The 19,678-nt window shown below is 40.4% G+C and overlaps 3 protein-coding genes and 1 long non-coding RNA gene across 6 annotated transcripts; 2 read left to right on the top strand and 2 right to left on the bottom strand.

The window, feature by feature from the left end:
* On the bottom strand, positions 1,602–8,910 carry LOC110430274. Of its 3 annotated transcripts, none has more exons than XM_021447656.1 (2): positions 8,617–8,910; positions 1,602–2,072 (listed from the first exon to the last, which is right to left on the bottom strand). In XM_021447656.1, exons 1-2 carry the CDS (start codon positions 8,906–8,908, stop codon positions 2,068–2,070), a joined length of 297 nt encoding a protein of 98 aa, XP_021303331.1. In that variant the 5' UTR covers positions 8,909–8,910; the 3' UTR covers positions 1,602–2,067. The 3 variants fall into 3 exon arrangements, with proteins under 3 accessions (XP_021303331.1, XP_021303329.1, XP_021303330.1); XM_021447654.1 differs by lacking the exon at positions 1,602–2,072 and adding an exon at positions 2,239–2,535 and having other exon boundaries at positions 8,613–8,910; XM_021447655.1 differs by lacking the exon at positions 1,602–2,072 and adding an exon at positions 2,239–2,535.
* On the bottom strand, positions 5,189–8,602 carry LOC110430273 (G-type lectin S-receptor-like serine/threonine-protein kinase At2g19130). Its single transcript, XM_021447653.1, has one exon. It carries the CDS (start codon positions 7,870–7,872, stop codon positions 5,371–5,373), a length of 2,502 nt encoding a protein of 833 aa, XP_021303328.1. The 5' UTR covers positions 7,873–8,602; the 3' UTR covers positions 5,189–5,370.
* On the top strand, positions 10,491–11,862 carry LOC110430276. The gene is made up of 2 exons (XR_002447587.1): positions 10,491–11,062; positions 11,466–11,862. It is a non-coding gene; the product is annotated as an uncharacterized LOC110430276 (long non-coding RNA).
* On the top strand, positions 13,639–18,617 carry LOC8067352 (receptor-like protein kinase FERONIA). Its single transcript, XM_002440440.2, has 2 exons — positions 13,639–13,764; positions 15,766–18,617. Exon 2 carries the CDS (start codon positions 15,991–15,993, stop codon positions 18,505–18,507), a length of 2,517 nt encoding a protein of 838 aa, XP_002440485.2. The 5' UTR covers positions 13,639–13,764; positions 15,766–15,990; the 3' UTR covers positions 18,508–18,617.

The following is a 19,678-nucleotide window of genomic DNA, read 5'->3' as shown; positions in this document are numbered from 1 at the left end:
TGAAAATTTCCAATTGTGATCCTAGAAGATTCTCTGGGACCCATGTCAGAAAAAAAAAATAGAGGATTCCTAAATCCGTCATGTTCCCTGCTATCGGACCTAACTTGGCAACAATCTCGCCAACGATGATTGTAATGAGGCAATGCTTGTAGTAATAACAATAACTCCATGGTTTGGTTTTTTTTGTTGTTTTCCCTAAAACTTTACAAACCTTTCACTACTACAGAACTGAACATCACTGTCTGCCTCATCAGTGCCAGATTTTGACCAAAACCTTCACGGCCGGTTCTGGCCTTCAAAACAAGAAAATGATTGGGGTGGGCCAAAACCGGCAGTGAAGGTTCACATCACTATCGGTTTATGACTAGAACAGGCAGTGAGTGAATGGTCACATATCACTACCAGTTCTAGCCAAGAATCAATAGTGATTTGGAGATATCACAGTCTGTCAAGAACTGACGGTGATAAACTGACAGTACAAAAACTCTAGAGATGGCAACCCATACAACTGTGAAAACTGGGATCATATTGAACCATATGCCAAGGTACCAACCAGGAGTGGTGGTGTTGTAGACCGACTTGGGGCTTGTTTAGATATGCATCTATTTCTCTCAATCCAAATGTATTGAACTGGACTAGAGAGGATTTAAACTAAGTTCCACTCTAATCCACTCCAACACTTGTGGTTTGATGTAGATACATGTGCATCCAAACAAGGCCTTACTAAATGCCTGGGCTTGGTTGGAAGAAGCCGAGGTCGAACTTTCCATTTCTTGAGATGACCTTGTCGCCGATGACGAGTTCCGCTGCCTCTAAGAGTATCACTATTTGGAGCTGCAGCTGAACATGGTGGAATGTGCAGGGAGGAGATTAGAAGAAGCCCTCCCATCAGTAAGATGTACAGAGCTGGTATTGCCTTAGGATAGATTTGGACTGGTGAGTGGCAAGGGATGGATGGTTGCTTATGTGTTTGCCGCAGCTCTAGACCTGCTATTCGGAGAAGGAAGAAGAGGACAAGATATATAGAAAGAGCATGCATGCAACTTGGATTGGATGTATGTTCAGTTAACACAGAAGTTAAAGCAAAGACACTGCATGTCAACTACATGCATGTTCAGCAATACTCACTTAGCCTGCCTGCCAATTGTACTAGGTAGTTAGTACAACCACAAGGCAAGAGGCTATAGAGTAGTATCTACCCTCTATAAACCAAATATAAGGAGTCATTTAGGGCATTGACGAGGCGATACTTTGAGTTTGTTTGGCAGGGCTCCTCTAAAGGCGCCGGAGCCATTTTAGTGAAACCACATTGTAGCTTCATCAAAATAGCTCCAGCTTCTCTACTTTTTACTCAAAAACGGTTTTTCCAGAAAAACGTTTGCCAAGGCTCCTATGGAGAAGTCAGAGCCGAAGCCCGAGAGAAGTCCTACCAAACAAACCCTTTGTTTAGCAATTTCTACTATCCATAGAATGTTTTTCTAAAAAATATTTTTCTAAACGCTAAATAGTAAACAGTTCAGTCACTTGTCGTTTAGCTATTATTCGAGCTAAATAATCTATTAAACAGACTAAACGACCAATTAAATATGCAAAACAAATAATTAAACGGAAATGGCGTACCGCCGTATAGCATTTACATGACGTTTAAATGGTCTAAATGGTCGTTTAGGCGAACAGTGTCCATAGTTAATCTAACATCATCAGCCTTATGTTCCCAATCTGCATCTATATGATTTGTGTGGCAACTTATATGTAATTTGAACAGGCAGAACATGTACCCCGTTGCTTACAACTTTGAGTGAACCTTCCACCGAAACAGGCAGAGCAAGTGCCAGCGTTGCTCGATCACGAGGCTTCTTACCAAGATGCAGATTGCAGGTGGAGCTGACGGCCAGCTTGCCCAATATAATGCATGGTGTAACAGTACAGCTTACATCCTCACATTGGAAAATAAAATCAATTCATCATACTCATACCATATATCTCCACCAATTGAACTTCCAGTATTCACCTAAAGCCTGCTCCCTGCTGCCCACTGGATAATAGAACTGAACAGATCAGCACCAATCAACCTGAAAACAAACAGAAAGCTGAGATAACCAAGCAAGTTTTCGGTTCCCAACCCTATTACCAATTCCTACTTATGCAATTCTGAAGATTGATCATAACCCAAGCACTTCTCCATCCTTACTGAAAACAGTACTTAAACCGAGATAAATGTAACATTAACTATGCATGTAACAGTACGCAGTGCTACTTTTTTTAGATAATGGATATAAAAATCCAGCCTCTACATCCAGGGATGTACGCAGCCAATTATTACAAATTTTGGATACAAAAGTAAAGAGCAAGCCATGGCCTTTAACAATGACCAGGATACTAAAATAAACTGTATAAATGTTTCCACCCTTTATTTGAAATGTCTAAGACGATAATCTCCAACTTTTTGCTTATCGCTGAAAGGATGGCTTTAGCTTGCTCATCACGCTGCAGTGGTGCCCAGAAGCGAAGCCAAAACGCTCCCCTGAAAATAACCTGCATAATAGAGTTAGTTTTGAGTTCGTTGAAAATAACATCATTCCGGCATCGCCAAATAGCCCAGCAAATGGCAGCAACCCCAACCCAGATCAAACTTCGCACCCTCTTATTTTGGTTGCGAAGCCAAGCACCAAACATATGCCTAATAGATCTTGGTTGGGTTAAATTAGTAGCGAAGAAAATAATCCTCCAAATTGTTTTGGTTAAAGGGCAATCGATGAATAAGTGTTGGATAGTCTCATTCATATTACAGCAGATGCACTTTAGATTCCCCTTGCAGTTTCTTCTTGCGAGGTTGTCTTTGGTTAGAACAACACCCTTCTGTAGAAACCAAAGAAAATTTTTTATCTTTAGAGGAATTTTTAGTTTCCAAAGTTTCTTATGATGAAAAGGTGGGTGTGTATCAATAAGGTGGAGGTATAAAGATCGGACTGAATATAACCCAGATGTGGTCAGATTCCATTTAAAAAAGTCCGATCCCTCCACCAAACCCACATGAGAAACTTGAGCTACCAATTTACGCCATTCAATAAGTTTATTGTCCACTAGAGCCCTTCTGAATGAAATATTTAGGAGACTAGATGACATCACTTTGACATCACTTTGGATACAGTTGCATGGGGATCACGCACTATATTATAAAGGGAAGGGCATGCATCTTTAAGAGGCTTGTCACATACCCATGTATCATCCCAGAATCTCGTCTTGGTCCCATCTTTAATAATGAAAGAACCTTTGGAGAGAACCTCATCTTTTATTCGCATAAGCCCTCTCCAAAAATGAGAATCATTGGGTTTGGCCGTCACTTGGGTAAGGGTTTTCGAACTTAGGTATTTATTTGTTAAGAGGGTCTGCCAGGTGCCCTCAGAATTTAGTAGATTTACCAACCACTTTGCCAATAGGCATTTATTATGTAGTTGTAAATCTAAGATACCTAACCCCCTTGGTCCTTTGGACGACATAAGATGTCCCATTTGGCAAGTCTATATTTCTGTTTATCTGAGGAGCCTTGCCAGAAGAATCTTGATCTAAAATGATCAAGATTCTTTAGAACTCCTTTAGGAATCTCGAAGAAGGACATCATAAACATGGATAGACTGCTTAAAACGGAGTTAAGCAGAACTAGTCTTCCCCCATAAGACAGGTTTTTCGCTTTCCAACAAGATAATTTTTGTTGAAAACGATCTTCAACTTTTCTCCACTCAGAGTTCAGGAGCTGTCTATGGTGCATTGGGATCCCTAGATATCGGAAGGGGTAACCACCAATGTTGCAGCCGAAGAGACTAGTATAATAAGATTCCATCTCTCTCGCTGCCCCAAAACAAAAAATTTCACTGCTACTTGGTACTAACAAGGTCTCCTGACCTGATGACTTGAACCATGATTCATTTTAAGAGCAGTACAGTATGATTTTGATGCACTTGATTCCAAGCCGTCAGAAAACATGTGAGCTCAGTTGCCAATCTATGTAAGCTCCTGATCCATTAAAATAAAGGTAACCTCTGAGCAGAGGCCAGAGGTTCTGTTTCAAGGCTTTGTATCAAGTCGATGTATTACTAGTGAAAAGTTTTTTTATACATTATAAAACTCAAGTTCTTGAGACAGTGAATCATCAGCAGATCCATAAATAGTGCAAACAAAATAAATGAATAGCATATATTTTATCTAAAATAATAAATTAAGCCTGAATGTATGATGGAACTCCCACCAACCAAACAATTCGTATCTTGTTTGTGCATTCCTTACAATCTGCAGAAATAGAGAAATTACTCTTATACAAGTTTTATTCTTAGTGTAAACATCAGTAATTAACTCCAGTTTCTTTTTGCTCACAAATCACAGTATATAATCTAACTCATAGCCAATGTTTGTACCCACTTGACTTGAATAATCTTCACAGTAACTCCAAGTCTTCCAACCATCTTTTTACTGCTAGTACCAGGAGTGATGGTCACTTTGGGTGCATCTCTATCAGACAATTCAAGCATTTCACCTAATATTTAGGTGTCTTTAGGGATTGGATTTTCTAAACAAGCTTAAAAAGGCAACTTGTCTTCATTCAGGGCTTCAGGCATATATTGTGTCCTCTGGCCTTTCTGCTCACTGATGAGTCAGCAGAATAAACTTCATCACGAGGTGGCACAGTATGCATGACAACTTGTATTTATACACTACCATGATGTGGGCACTTCAAATATTGTGTACCACACCTCTTAACATATTTTGATGCTTCTTAGCTTGGTAGAAGAATAGGCATAAAACTTTTCCTTCAGAGGTAAACAGTGAACAGGTTGGGAGAATGGATGGAATGAAGTAATGTTTCAAATTTTGCTCGGTCAAACCAATTGGAATCAAGAATTTCTTAATTTGGTAGCAGCACTGACATATCTAAAGAACATGCCAGATAAAGGGAACATATTAGGAAGAAATAGAGCATATTAGGAAGAAATAGACGGTAGCGCTCCTAAATGTCATACAAGTTACAACAGACAATCTAATTAACTTATGGCAAATTTCAATAAGCAACCTAGAAGTAAGATCTCTGTAAAGCAGGATGTAAAAGTGGCATATCTTCTTCCTTAAATTTAAAGATCGATATGCGTCAACTGCCCATGAAACAAACAAATAAACACATTATTTTATCCTGCCATAATTGGGGTCATTATAAAAGAAGTAATAAGAAAGCGAGAAACCCACATGCATCATACGCAAAATTTAGCCATTTAAATATTCCCATATTTAATTTCAAGCTTGCATTGCTTTATTCCTCCTAATCCATATTACAAATCTTAACTTCCGCTATAAAAAAAAGGAACACTGACTATGATGCATTTATGAATTACTATACATTGAAAATGCATCAGAGCATTCAGTTAGAGCTGCAAGTAGTCTTGGCATCGGAGGCATATCAAGAAGCTCTTGTAAGCCCTCAAGAACTTGGACAACTTCACCCATTGTTGGCCGACCACACTCGTCATCTTGGATGCACCAACATGCAACTTTGCAAAGCCTTTTAGCGTCTTCGAAATTAAAATCACCATTTAATTGTGGATCCACCAAACTGGTCACATCTCCCTCATGAAGCTTGCTGACAGCTAGTACAGGGAAAAAATCAACATGGTTGCTGTTGCTAGTGTATACTTGATTAGGTGAATTCCTCCTTCCTGAAATGATTTCCAGCAGTACCATACCGAAGCTGTAGACATCAACTTTTGGTGTAATAGCGACACCACTAAGCCACTCTGGGGCAAGATACCCTGCGGTTCCTCTAAATGTGGTCAGAACTCGGCTAAAATCCCTTCCTACAATTGCTGCCATCCCAAAGTCTGCAATTTTAGGAACATATGATGAATCCAGAAGTATGTTTTCTGGCTTAACATCACAGTGTATGATGCATTCACAGCAACTCTGATGCAAGTAGGACAATCCTCTTGCAACTCCTATGGCTATTTGATGCCTAGTGCTCCAACTTAGGACAGTAGAATTGCTCTGAAATAGATGGGCATCAAGAGACCCATTTGACATGTGTTCATATACAAGTAGCCTCTTATCACCTTCACTGCAGAAACCAATCAATTTGACAAGGTTAATATGTTGGATCTTTCCAATCGAGCCCACCTCAGCTCTGAATTGCTTCTCTCCCTGACGAGCACCATCAAGCCTTTTCACTGCAATAGGAGTCGAGTCACTTAACACCCCCTTGAACACAGAACCAAAACCACCACCTCCCAACATTTCCGAGAAATTTTTAGTAGCATGACTTAAATCAGTGTATCTAAAGGCTACAATTCCGCCACCACAATCTTGACTGCTGTACAACTGTCCACCAAAACACTTGAATTTGTTCCTCAAAATCACTGACAGCAGCATGAGCATTAACAACCCAAAACTAATAACGACTGCAGCAGTAACGGCTCCAATGATTGATTTTCTTTTGCTTTTTCTCACGCCATGAAAATCTTGTGCAGATAGGCGAAGGTAAAGAACATCTTCTGAGGAATTATCAATGTCATCATTCTCATTTACATTGAGCAATTCCCCATGCCAAATAAGGCATCTGCTACTGTTATAGGAATAAGCAGTGCAGGAGCAGTCACTGAGACAAGCCTCTGCGCATTTGGCCCCAGTGGTAGCATCTTCTATGCTCTGGGGGTTATAGGGCAGTTTAACACGGGTTATGGGCTGGAACATGTCTGATGAAGTTGTTGTGTTTTCCTTCGTATTACAAACTAAGGGGTTATTTCTGGTGCATCCACCTGTTCGGTCATCAAGTTCCCAATCATGAGGTGATTTCTGAGAGAAGTTATCCATACAATTACAGAACGGGTCCGCCTTGCTGTTGCAGACCGTGAAAGGTCCACATGTAGCATAAGCAGTGCAGGGAACAGCAGGTTGGGCATATGGTGTTTGCCAAGATTGTGTGGCTTGCGACCAAACAATCAGCTTGAGTTGACCAGAGATGTCTAGCAACGCATATACCAAAGATGATTCATTCAGTAACGTGTATGTGTAGTATACCTCTTCATTGTTATCAACAAATGCAGCGCTAATCAATCCTTTGGTCAGTGGATTCATGTCCAAGATCGTTATGAGTAGTGGTAGAAGTTTAGGGGCTGATGAACTCCCTGACCAAGACCAATACACTAAGTATGGGCTACGGCTACTTAGAAGCATTCCCCCATTGGTGTCAAGTTCAATGTTATATGAGCCAAGACCCGGATCAATCAGGCTCCTGTTTGAGGTGAACTGACGATTCAGACCAGTGACCTTATTCCGGCCAAACTTGGCACCAGGAAGAAAAACATCTGTTGGGTAGTCAAAGCTCTGCCACAACGGAACTGCATTAGATGAGGTTTCCATGAGGGCAAAGTTCCCGCTGTTCAAGAGAACAGCGGTAGTGTTTGCTATACTTGTTTGTGTCCTATTGACAACGTGAGTGGCCCAAATTATGGGTTCAGTGGCATTTTGGGTTGAGATGACAAGATTACCATCTGCTGAGATTTTCAGCACTGTTAGGTTGACCACAGGATCGCTGATTGGCGTGTCCCGGTTAGCGACCCATACGGTGGTAAAGACTGGGATCATATTGTACCATATGCCAAGGTACCAGCCAGTGGAGGTGGTGGTTCTGTACTTACTGATGATGGCTGAGCCTGGCTGGAAGAACCCGAGCGCGAACTTGCCGTTTCTGGAGATGAGCTTATCGCCAACGGCAAGCGATTCGCCTACCGCGAGAGTATCATCATTTGGAGTTGCAGTGGAACATGAAACGGGAGCGTGCAGGGAGGAGAACGTTAGGAGAAGCCAAAAGAGTAATGCGCTGAGGGTAGGCATATGGATGGTGAAGAGGATGCCTGAACTGAAGAACAGAGAGCAAGCCTGACTGACTGAATATGTTTTTATGGATGGATGAAGAAATAGCAAGTAAGTGTGGGGGGTGATGTTCTGCTCCGATGTTACTATATATATAAAGATGGGAGATAGTTTGAGCTCGACACACGGCGGGACATGTTGTTAAAACTGAGATTGCTGATTAGGACAGCACTACCGAAAACCATGTGTGCTATAACTTTTAACTATATTTAACTTGCTAGTGGCAGTGCAAGTGTGCAACCACGAGCTCCCTTTCTAGACTCTAGGCTCAACAATGGTGGTATCACCGGAGAAACCTCGGGCTAGTCTGCCGGTGGCGGGCCTCAAGTCAACTTTGGTCGGAGACAGCGACTCTATACATGATGCAGCCAAGCTAATCCAAAGCATCTCCCGGTCCCGGCCACTTGCCATGCATTTCAGCGATGGTGAGGTAGGCTTCCCTTCCGTTCCAATTCCAACGGCGGCCCCCGCTCATGCCATGATGTCAATCTCGAGGCTTCCACCGGGGTAATGGCTGCTGCCAATTTTGACCAAAACGACGTGGACTACAGACACACGGTTCATCAAAGTAGTTAGCTAGCTCTACAAGAAGATGCCGCACACACGGCTCAAAATGATTTCAGACTCTGAGTCTGCGAGTGATTACTATCCAGAGTCCAGACCCGCTAATTCTTGGTGATTTCGTGTTGGGATCCACTTACTTACTTGAAGTTGAGTCTCGAATCCACTTAGTCGCCGCGCGCCTGTCGAGGTGGCGGCGCTTCTGCCTTGCCAGTGCACGCCGGCCGGGCCGCGGCCAATGCAGCGCGGCGTGCTCGGCGGACGGCCGCGGGGCGGAAGACGGGCTTGGCATCGCGTGGTGGAGGCCAGAGCGGTGACGCAGAACGTCGGCGGCTAGCAGGGACGGTCGAGAGGAGGACGCGGGACGGGGCAGAGCCGGCGCGGCGCCCGCCGCCGTGCCCGTGGAAGGGGTTCGCTGTGGTGCCGTGGGCCCCATGGCCGTGGCCTTCTTATGGGCTTGGGCTGCATTTGCGTTTCTGTGTGTTTCAACGCTGGCACTAGGGCCATGGCCCATTCTCCCTGCGCCCAACTCTGCCATCTTCATTTTAATTATTTTTATTTTTATTTTACCTTTTTTTTTGCAAAAGATATCCCTCTCGCCTTACTGCTTTAAGCCTGTGTTTAGTTTGCATCATTAAACTTTAACTCTCATCCCATTGAATATTTGGATACATATATGAAGTATTAAATAGGCTACTTACGAAACTAAAAACATAGCTAGAGAGTAATTTGCGAGACAAATCTTTTGAGCATAACTAGTCCATAAATGGACACTAATTGCTAAATAAAATAAAAGAGTCATAGTACCTGTTAAATTTTTAACACCTTTATCCCTAAGAAATTTTCCCTCTCGCAGCTAGCATCAGTTCTCGTTCGCATTTTGAACCAATAAAAAAAGACATATATCGTGAATTAAAAAGGGAAAAAGAAAAGTAAATGCAAATAGAAAGTTTTCTGAATAAAAAACAACTAATGTAACATATCAAATTGAAATCTGATTTAAATACTTATAAAAAAAATGCTCGTCATTCTCGTTCTTCCGTTTGTCCCTCACTTGTACTCTCTCTGTATAGGATTTAGAAATTGTTTTGGACAAAGTTTAGGTAAAATATTGAAAATATAAATCATCATTAACTTTCAAATTGTTCAGTTTGCAAGTGTGAAAATTATATAAATAGATTTGTCTTCAAAATATTTTCATAAAAAATATACATATACTATTTTTTTCTAAATATTTTTATAAAAATAAGAGATTAAAGTTGTATTTTTGAGACCGTGTCGTTGTCCTAAATGACTTCTAAATCATATACAAAGAGAGAGTGCTTCTCTTGGTCCGTCAGTCTCCATAGTGTGTATCCTCAGCGAGTATTATGTCGGTTATAATTTAGAGTTGGACATTACGACAGTGCACGCTCAGGCATGTGACTTGCATTCCACCAGTATTAATCTCACAGTAGATGTCAACAATAACAACCTAAGTGAGTTGTTAATCTCCAAAGAATTTTTTTTATAGTGAACTAATCCTTTGTTGCACCTATATCACATCTTATTATGGGCCTTGAAATTTATTTTATTTTAAATTAATTGATACTATAAAGATAGACAAAATCTAATTAAATCCAACAAAGATATAGCTAGCTAGCTCTATTATAATCACTACATGGGAAGGTTTAGATAGCCGCATAACAAGTTTTACGTATTATTGCAATGCACCGGCATCTTTGCTAGTCTAATTTAAAATAAAAAAACAAATCTTCTCTATAAACGAATCCTGCACCAAAAGCAGGCTAACGGATCGGGCCGCGTCGCCCGTTAAACCGATAACCGTAGGATCCAGCCAGCACGCAACATCAACCATCAGATTTGGATCGGGTTCGGATCTTTGCCCGCTTCTCAGTCGACCCGAGACCTCGAGAACCTTCTCGGGCTCGTCCCGGTCGAGCGAGCGGCTGGCAGGGCCGTAAGCGATGACCACACCGGACCGCCGCCCCACAAGCTCGGACGCCACCCACCGACGAGGCGTCGCGGCGAGCAGAGCACCCCATGACACGGATGTCTCCCCGGAGCCTCGCGAAGATGCCGGTCTCCACTGTTCGCCTGCCGCGTCACTCGCGGCTCGCAGGCGCGCGGCGCAACCGCGCTCGATCGACCTGGCCGTCCCCGGCGGTGTCCAAGGCCAGAGCATAGCACATTGCCAAAGGCAACCATACTGATATGGTCGTGGCCTTGGCTGCCTCCAAGTCGCTGGCGCATCTGCGTGCATGGCAGCTACCCACCTTCCTCTCTCGGCATCTCCTCGTTTCGTTTCTGTGTGCCACTTGCATCGGCTCGAGACTGAATATGAGATGCATCAAAGGCCCGATGGGAATAGCAGGAGACCCGGAAGCTCTCTGATGTCAACTATCATAGCAGAGAGGAGGGCATGCAGGCAAGGTGCATGACAAAATGTCACTGCAGGTTGCAAGCAACTGACTGCTAGACTAAGGGCAGCCTCAAGGTTGCTGCTACGAGAAAGAAGACTAAATTGCAACAAAACTCCATGTCTTGAGCATTAATCTACTGCCGTTCTCTCCTTGGATTCATTATGACCGTAAGCACCCAAAGGTTTGCGTCCTTATATGTTTCCAAATTCTTCACAAAGAAGTTAATGGCTTGATATACCTAAGTACTTGTTTTCATAAGTGAATCATGTCTTGTTGCTAATATGTTGCATTTCAGCTTCATAGGTACATTAAGTTCTATTATGCCATCTGCCCATCTCATAGCCATATATATTAATGAAAATTTCTTTGACACTTTACTGATAGAACTTAATTGTTTCATTAATATTTGAATATTTATGCCCATTTCATATAGAAGAGGCACTATTTAATACTTGAATAATTATTATGGGGTTCAAGAGCTCGGAATTTGATGGAGAATTGTTATTTGAGATTGCTCAAACAAACTATATATCCCAGTATCAGTTTCTAAGTGGTACAGGATTGTTGCAGGTACATCAACCTTTATATCATTCCTGAATCAGAGAATTTCAAGAGAAGTGAACAAAAAATAATAAGTTGGACAAATCGGTTTGCGTTGGAAACTCCATAGCCATCGAAGGTTAGAACTAGATTAAAAAATGCACCATACGCTTGTATAGTACTCCATTTGTTCTATCAGTACTTCACTAATGGGTGTGGTAACCCAGCCATGGGACATGGAGTGGTCAGAGAACATATGTATGAGATGGAAGATGATTTTTTGTATTACATTGGTACTTTGTATACTCATGTTAATTTTTATTTGCAAAATACGAAAGCTTTGCTAAGTCGTCACTTTCACTATATGCCATCTCATATTGTATTGGATCAACTTTGTATGTTCCTATAATACTAATGATGAAATCAATACTGTTGTGTTTCTCTAGAAGGATAATTTAAATCTCATAAAATTACGATATTGTTTACCTTTTTGTTATGTCCCAGTTTTTACTGCAGATAGCTTTGTTGATTGTTTCTGACTCCAGAGGCACAATAGAATTAAAACTGGTAGACGTTTTGATGGCAGTCAATTACTATTTTGCTACTCTTGTTTTTTATAGAGGTGACATTCAAAAATATCCATTCATGTTAATTAGGGAGTCTTTTTTTTTAAAAAAAAATATATATCTTTTGTATAGCATCAGTAGAAAAGAACGGACCTAGCAGGTGTTGATCCACAACCATTCAAAACGCCCGTGGGTTTGGTGCAGCGGCCAGCGGATCGTGGATGAACGGAACGCTTGCATGATGGCCAGGAACATGTCCGTTTCCTCGCGGGCAAGGCATCATCAATTCATCATCGTGCACACTGGTTAGACTGCGACTTCAGACAGCCAATAGTCCACACATAACAGCTATATTATGAACAAAAAAGCATCAAATCCTAATTTACTGTACTGAAAATACTATAGATGACTGGGAGTTGCCATATGTTTCACAGTTTCAGGGTCTTTCATTAATAAGGAGATGCATCTATATCAGTGGCGGATTTAGGATTTTAATTATAGAGGTACGGATACAAATAATATAGTTTATCAACATGGACATAACATAATTAGATTACTAAACGATGATAAAATAGTTATGAATGTAGAGTGTTGAGGCTGTTGTATAGGCTGAGCAGACTAGCAATTATATATAACAATATATTATATATGTATATGTTATCAAAGGGTATATATACTAGATGTTTTTCAAAAAATTTTGGGAAGACAGCTGTACCCCCATGCTACTACTGTAGATCCGCCCCTGATCTATATACTCTTTGTCCTATAATATAGTGCATTTAGAAATTTTAAGAGATTATAAAAAACGTATGTACCCTCATTTTATTTTTTAATTAGTCCCTATCATCAATATGATTAATGGTAATTAGTTGATAAATAAAAAATATTAACAAAACTGGTTTTTATACTTAGAATGCATTATATTTGAGAATAAATTTTGAATGCTAAAATATATTATATTACATGATAGAAGGAGTAGCTCTCATTTGTTGACTCAACAATCACTAGTATACCGGAAATAGTCTAGGTGAACCTTGTTATAACAAATATTTCAAAATAGGATTAGTTCGTGACTGTCAGTCTTCACACTCATCATCTCACCTATTTGTTTGAGATGTAAGAGGGTGTTTAGGACTGCTTTCATAAACTATATTCCACAAACTTCACCATGGAGTTGTTTCACAAAAAACTAGAGTTTGTAGAGCACTTCTTAGATGCTCTCATACTTTTTTTCTCGAATAGAGTGCATGGAGCTAAAATTATTTGGCTAAAGAATATGGAGCGGAACTGATAAACGTGGCACTAAGTAGTTCCAAGCACCCCCTAAATTTTGGGCTTTTGGTTAAGCTGGCTTTTTTTTGCTTTTGACTTATGGTTGTTGTTTTTTTTCTATTTTCATAATAAATTAAGTTTCTTATAGTACATTAAAAGCTAGAAAAACTTCTAAGGAGTCCGAATATGTTTTTCCGGCTTTTGCTTTATTTCCTCAAAAGCTAGTTTTGTAGCTTTTCAAACGCTAGCTCAACAGCTAGGTTGACTTTTCGCTGGTAGAAGCAGGATAAAAGCCGATACAAACAGGACTTATATGTCTAAAGCCGGCACGAAAGTATGAAAATATAATAATACAAAAGGGACTTTTCCATAAAATTCAACATCCAATATCTTCCGCAGAGCCTCCCCTGTTCATTGCTCTACCTATTTTGATTTTGACAAGAGTTGCTCTCACCTGCACGCTAGCTACTCTATGAGTACGTTCTTATGACGTAACTTTTAATCTTTAGCCTGTTATTGCATCGTTTTCTGTAATGTTTTTTTATTTCATGGTGTTCTGTAATCGTTTTCTCTCTCGCATTCTTATTTTTTGAGGAAACTCTCGCATTCTTATTTTTTGAGGAAACTCTCGCATTCTTATGGATATGATTTGACGATTTATATATATATATATATATATATATATATATATATATATATATATATATATATATATATATATATATATATATATATATATATATATATATATATATATATGTATGTATATATATATATATATATGTATATATATATATATATGTATATATATATATACTTGCATCTATTTTGATTGGTATATATCTTTATTCTGCCTCGTGTGCTGTCAATCCCAATAATATTTTTGTTTCTATGCAAATCCTGCTACTATTTTTTTGTTAATGTTCTATTATTTGGGCAGTGCGATTCACAGAAACTCCTTGTTTCCTCATCAAATCGTATTCTTTCCTCTATTGCTTTCTATCTCGTCAATATTATTTAAGTAGTGAAATTAGAACGTTTCTATTTCCTTACGTAATTCAGACTCTATAAAGATTGATTGTTATTACAAGTATATGCCATACTTTTTTAAGACCATAGTCTTTTCATCCCATAATAACTAAGAAACCTTAGGATTTCCCGAATGCTTGAGGTTGGCTAGTAGTCTTAACCTTTAGGTTTACAACGAACGTTCACATCAGCTCGGTAGAGGCTTTGCAAGGTGTCATAGTAGCTTGAGGTAATAGATGATTGCTTTGACCAAAGTTTAAGCCAGTGCGAGTGCATGGCAAAGGCTACACCAAAATCTGCAAACTGATAAGGGCACCATCAATGGAGGCTAACACTCTAAGGGGGTGTTTGGTTTAGGTAGTAAAGTTTAACAGTTAATGTAGCAGTTTCGTCTTATTTGACAATTATTATCCAATCATGGACTAATTAGACTTAAAAGATTCGTCTCTCAAATTACTCTAAGCTGTGTTTTTAGTTTCGTAAATAGTCTATATTTAGTACTCCATGCATGTGTCCAAACATTCCATGACGGGCGGTAAAGTTTAACAGGGCAAACCAAACACCCCCTAAATGGTTTTAGTAAAATAAAATGATTCACATAGATTAGGAAATGTTAAGAATACTACTCACACAATACAAATTATCACTACTTGTGATTTGCACAGAAATGTTAAGAATACTACTCACACAATACAAATTTTCTTTTCCTCTTTTTTTTACCATGGACCACTTTCTCTCTCCCTAAACATATGTAGCTTTTGCAAATCACTATAACAAGTGTAGCGCATCTATATTTTTTATCTGATCCTACATGGCACTTAGAGCAACTAGGAAAAAAAGCAACATTGGAAAAAGGCCTAACATGACTATGAATAGCATGCGATTGAGATAGGTGGTTCCAATACTCATATATCTATGTGGCTTCTCACCTTGTTATGAAGCTAACATCACTGTTAGCCTGTGCTGTGGTTGCCCTTAGAAACACGGGGATGTATGTTTGGAACGCGAGAACAGTTTCACGTTCATATATTTTTCCAATAGAATTGAACTGATTCATGTAAAATTCTTTCATGATCCCTATAAAATTCATACTTTTCTTCTCCTATAAATGAACTAATTCATGCATGATTCACGTAAAAAATCTCGAGAGGTCTTAACAAATTATCCTAAGTTAAACTATCCCAAATTTAAAATGCTAAATATTTAGGATAGCAAAATAAATGTTATTAGATTTATTACCAAATATATTTTATAACAGTTCTTCTAATCTATATGTGGCCTGAAACTTAAAAATTTGGAAGGATCCCATCTCTTTTCCAGAATATAAAAAGTAGTTTTGTTCCCCAGCTAACTTTTGTGCCATTTGTATATTTTAGACCAAAGTATTACTTTTCATCGTCTTTTAATTGTTCTTGCCAAAAAAATCAATATACTTTCTTCATATTGTTCTTATCTTATTGCAGGTATAACTTGAAAAATCTGAATCCACCTTGGTGACGGAACAAAGGCTAGAAAACTACTATCCCAGCCGCCATTCACTTTCTCTGATTCTTTCTTGCCTACAACACCAGATGGAAAGCTCTAATTCTGTGGTGTGATGCAGTTCTTCCTAGAGCTATCTTACAGCAAAACTGATATAAAGAGGTCCTCAGACAAACTTTATTCTTAAGACACCGACGACCACTGCAATGGTGTGCCGTATCTTGCTACTAGTTACCCTCATATGCCTCGCACTGTTATGCATCTTGTCGATCACCATAGAGGCTGATAACAGCTCCATCGGCTCTGGCCAAATCCGACTAGCTTGTGGAGCCTCCAAACCAACAGATGTTGGTCCTGATGGTCGAATATGGCATAGTGACATAGATTCCGAGTTTGCACCATCACTGGAAGGCTCTTCAATTGCTTTAGACCCTTTTACCACCACTGTTGTTCCTTATATGACTGCTCGGATCTTCACTTCAAATTACACTTATTCATTCCCTGTTAGTCCAGGACGCATGTTTGTGCGCCTCTACTTCCACTATCCTACCACTCATGGCATCTATGCTCCTTCAAATGCCTACTTTGGTGTCACAGCGAGCAATTTGGTCATTTTAGACAACTTCTATGCTACCCAAACTTCTTTGACAGCTAAAGACAGCTTCTTTCGTGAATACTCCTTAAATGTTACTTCACGTAAACTACTACTCTCCTTCAGCCCATCTACCCACCATAATGGATCTTATGCATTTGTGAATGGGATTGAAATCGTGCCCACACCTGACCTTTTCACAACAACAATACCAACACTAGCCAATGGTGGAAACCCTGATCTATTCCCTATTGATCCTGCAACAGGGTTCCAAACAATGTACCGGCTTAATGTAGGGGGGCCAGACATCTCTCCACATGATGATATTGACTTTTACCGTACATGGTACGAGGACGATCCTTACTTATATAATGATGCTCCTTCAGTTTGCCCTGTGATGGACCACAATATTACTGTCACCTATATGCCCAGTGTACCAAACTACACTGCACCAGTTGATGTCTATTTAACTGCTCGGTCAATGGGACAAGATCCACAAGTCAACCTGAAGTATAATCTTACATGGATTTTACCAATTGATGCTGGGTTCTATTACCTCCTAAGGCTCCATTTCTGTGAGAACCAGTACCCGATAACTAAGGTTAACCAGAGGTCATTCTTTATCTACATCAATAACCAGACAGCACAGGAGGAAATGGATGTCATTGCATGGAGTGGAGGAATCGGCAGAACAGCGTACACAGACTATGCTATCATCACTACTAGTACTGGTCAGAAGGACCTGTGGGTTGCCCTTCACCCTGATCTTTCGACGAGGCCAGAGTATTTTGATGCAATACTGAATGGTCTTGAGGTCTTTAAGCTACATAATTATCGAGATAACAGCCTTGCTGCACTCCAGTCACCCCTTCCACCACCACCATCACCACCTGATCAAGTGGAACCTAATAATGACAAGCCTGCAGGTGCAAGAAAAAGGAACTCGAAGGGTGCTGTCCCAGCAGCCATAGCTGGAACTGTTGGTGTTTTTGCTCTTCTGTTGTTGACCTGTTTTGGCAAGTACATCATTGGCAGATGGAAAGAGAGAGCAAGGAATTATAGAATAAGGACCGGCTTGACTCCTCAAGTTGAGGGCTACAATCTACCATCAGTTATGTGCCACCACTTCACCTTCAAGCAAATCCAGGCAGCCACTAATAACTTCGATGAAACTTTTCTCCTTGGCAAGGGTGGTTTTGGGAATGTGTATCGTGGAAAGATAGATTGTGGTGTTCAGGTGGCGATCAAGCGTGGCAATCCACTGTCCCAGCAGGGCCTACGTGAGTTCCGGAATGAGATTGGAATACTGTCCATGCTTCGTCACCGCCACCTTGTATCTCTTATTGGATACTGTGAACAGAACAATGAGATGATCCTAGTTTATGATTACATGGCTCATGGTACCCTTCAGGAGCAACTCTACAGCACCAACAGGTCACCTCTGCCCTGGAAGCAACGCCTTGAGATCTGCATCGGTGCAGCTCGAGGGCTCCACTATCTGCACACTGGTGCCAACCAAGCAATCATCCATCGTGATGTTAAGACTGCCAACATTCTCTTGGATGACAAGTTCGTGGCAAAGGTCGCAGACTTCGGGCTATCGAAGGGCAGTCTAGACGTCGATGATACCCATGTAAGCACTGCGGTGAAGGGCACCTTTGGGTATCTCGATCCTGAGTATTTCCGGAGCAAGCGACTCACCAGGAAATCTGATGTGTACGCGTTTGGGGTCGTGCTGTTTGAGGTTCTGTGCGCGCGCCCTGTGATTAACATTCAGCTTCCTGAGGAGCAAGTGAGCCTGCATGACTGGGCGCTGTCTTGCCAGAAGAATGGCATGCTCAGCGAGATCATTGACCCTCATCTCCAGGGGAAAATAACACCCGAGTGCTTCAGGAAATTCACAGAGACTGCTGAGCAATGTGTTGCTCATCGTAGCATTGATCGGCCATCCATGGGCGATGTACTTTCGAACCTCCAGGTCGCTCTCCAGCTGCAGGAGAGGACAGGTGTAAATAGCAGCAATGGTGAGGCTCCATTGTCCCTTGCAGCAGGTCCATTAACAAATTCAACAATGAGCATTACAGGACAAGGGATCGTTTTCTCAAATATCATACATACTGAAGGACGATGACGGCAAAAGTTCAGGTCATTTTGTATTGAATATTTAGAGCAAGCTCAATAATAGAGCCAAGTGCTTAGCTATAAGCCAAGTGATTAGAGCCAAGTTATACAATAAGTTGTCTCATACTTGTCTCTAAAACACATTCTCTTTCCTCTTCCTTCTCACAACACTTGCTATTTGGACCCACTACTACATATGCATCCGTGCCCAGCTTGATGCTTGCATAAGAGCAGGTACAATAATAGGCTTATAGCCAAGCTCATGCTGATGTGGAGGAGAGAAGAGAGGAGAGAGATGATAGCTTGATTCTTATGTAAGCACCAAGCTGGGCACGGATGCATAGGTAGTGGTGGGCCCAAATAGCAAGTGTTGTGAGAAGAAATAGGAAAGAGAAGGTGTTTTAGAGACAAGTATGAGACAACTTATTGTATAACTTGGCTCTAATCACTTGGCTTATAGCCAAGTATTTGGCTCTATTATTGACCTTGCTCTAAGAGCCAAGCTATCACCTCTCTCCTCTCCTCCACATCAGCATTAGCTTGGCTATAAGCTCATTATTGTACCTGCTCTTATGATGCCACTGCCTCTTCATCTATGTAATCATAATCTGCAGTAGATGTCACATATATTGAACTCTCTATGTCATATAAGTTATATGGATGGAACGGAGGTATCATAATCTATGGTCCATATTTTTTTTAAGAAATCTCGGACTCATGATGTAATGATGATTTGCTACTTAATCTTTAACTTGTGTGTGTATACTTAATACTATATGATCCTAGATGAATTTGCCTTTAGTATGACTACACTTGCATGCAACACTCAAAGGAATGCTATCATTGTATTTGGCTAAGAAAATAACCGCGTTCGTTTTTTATATTGTAATTATGTTTTCGGCCATTTTCATCCTTAACTATAGTAATATATTTTTTCGATTTCGATTGTGCTTCAAAGTTCAATCGAAGAGTTTGGTGTGATTTTGCTATTTTTTATCGAAAATCAGATTATAAGCGGAAATAAACGAGGCCTATGTACTCTAAGAACCACCTTTGAAAATTCATTGCGAACAGGGACCTCCCTAAAAAAACAAACTATAGTTTTGCTAAATGCGTTTACCCAGGAAACATAATAAAATGCAAAACATGTGATTTGCCACCTCTATATATTGTAGCTCTAG

Source organism: Sorghum bicolor, chromosome 9 (assembly GCF_000003195.3).
Source record: "Sorghum bicolor cultivar BTx623 chromosome 9, Sorghum_bicolor_NCBIv3, whole genome shotgun sequence".
Classification (NCBI taxonomy): domain Eukaryota; kingdom Viridiplantae; phylum Streptophyta; class Magnoliopsida; order Poales; family Poaceae; genus Sorghum; species Sorghum bicolor.
This window is presented reverse-complemented; position numbering and strand designations above follow the sequence as displayed.